General features: G+C 32.2%; 1 protein-coding gene across 1 annotated transcript; it reads left to right on the top strand.

Moving 5' to 3' along the window:
* Positions 1-198: 198 nt before the first annotated feature.
* On the top strand, positions 199-1038 carry LOTGIDRAFT_177061 (hypothetical protein; the record flags this gene model as incomplete). Its single annotated transcript, XM_009050795.1, has 2 exons — positions 199-359; positions 888-1038. Coding segments are annotated over 2 exons (312 nt in total), but the record flags the coding sequence as incomplete, so codon positions are not given.
* Between the last annotated feature and the right edge of the window lie 54 nt (positions 1039-1092).

Raw genomic sequence — 1092 nt, 5'->3', positions numbered from 1 at the left:
TATGCATAGATGCACAACTATATCCATGTCCAAATGTTTGTGTTTAGTGAGCAAGTTTCTTACTGTTGAATGACTCTGGCTCCATTAGATAGAGGCTGAAATGAAAGGACAACGGTACTTAACATATCAATTTTATGAAAACTCCCATAATTGCAGCTCTCAATTCTCCCTGAACATGATATATATTTTCTGTTTCAGTATTTAGATGATTATAACCTACAGTCATCTAAAGAAATGAAGCTAGTATTTTTCTTAGATGCTATAGAACATGTAGCTCGTATTGTACGTATGATAGAACAAGAACGTGGTAATGCTTTATTAGTTGGTGTTGGTGGTACTGGTAAACAATCCTTGACTAGGTGAGAGAGATTTTTTGTCTTTTCATTTTTGTTAAAAGAATTCAGTTGCTTTACACATATGTGTGATGGGTCAATACTGAAATTTTTACCCCCATGTCAGACACAGTTGAAGACTTTATTTCTTAACTACCGGCACCTAATTAAGATGTAACCAAATCTGCTTTGGCTGCTTAAGCAAAGGTCAAAATTTTCAAAAAAGTGTTGAGGTTAAAAATGATTGAAATGGCAAAGAGATGATTTTATGATATTTTTTGATGGTTTCAGATTAGCTGCTAGTATTTGTGGATATCAATGTGTACAGATTGAACTATGTAGAGGCTATGATATTGACTATAATATTTAATAATTTCAGATTAGCTGCTAGTATTTGTGGATATCAATGTGTACAGATTGAACTATGTAGAGGCTATGATATTGACTATAATATTTAATAATTTCAGATTAGCTGCTAGTATTTGTGGATATCAATGTGTACAGATTGAACTATGTAGAGGCTATGATATTGACTATAATATTTAATAATTTCAGATTAGCTGCTAGTATTTGTGGATATCAGTGTGTACAGATTGAATTATGTAGAGGCTATGATTATGCTGCTTTCCATGAAGATTTGAAGAAATTATATTTCTTGGCCGGTGTTGAAAATAAAAATACAGTTTTCCTCTTTACTGATACACAGGTAAATAGAAGTTATTTGGCAGTGTTCATTAAACTGATGGAAAACATTAGGCCT

The sequence above is a fragment of the Lottia gigantea genome (genome assembly GCF_000327385.1).
Source record: "Lottia gigantea unplaced genomic scaffold LOTGIsca_15511, whole genome shotgun sequence".
Classification (NCBI taxonomy): Eukaryota; Metazoa; Mollusca; class Gastropoda; family Lottiidae; genus Lottia; species Lottia gigantea.
This window is presented reverse-complemented; position numbering and strand designations above follow the sequence as displayed.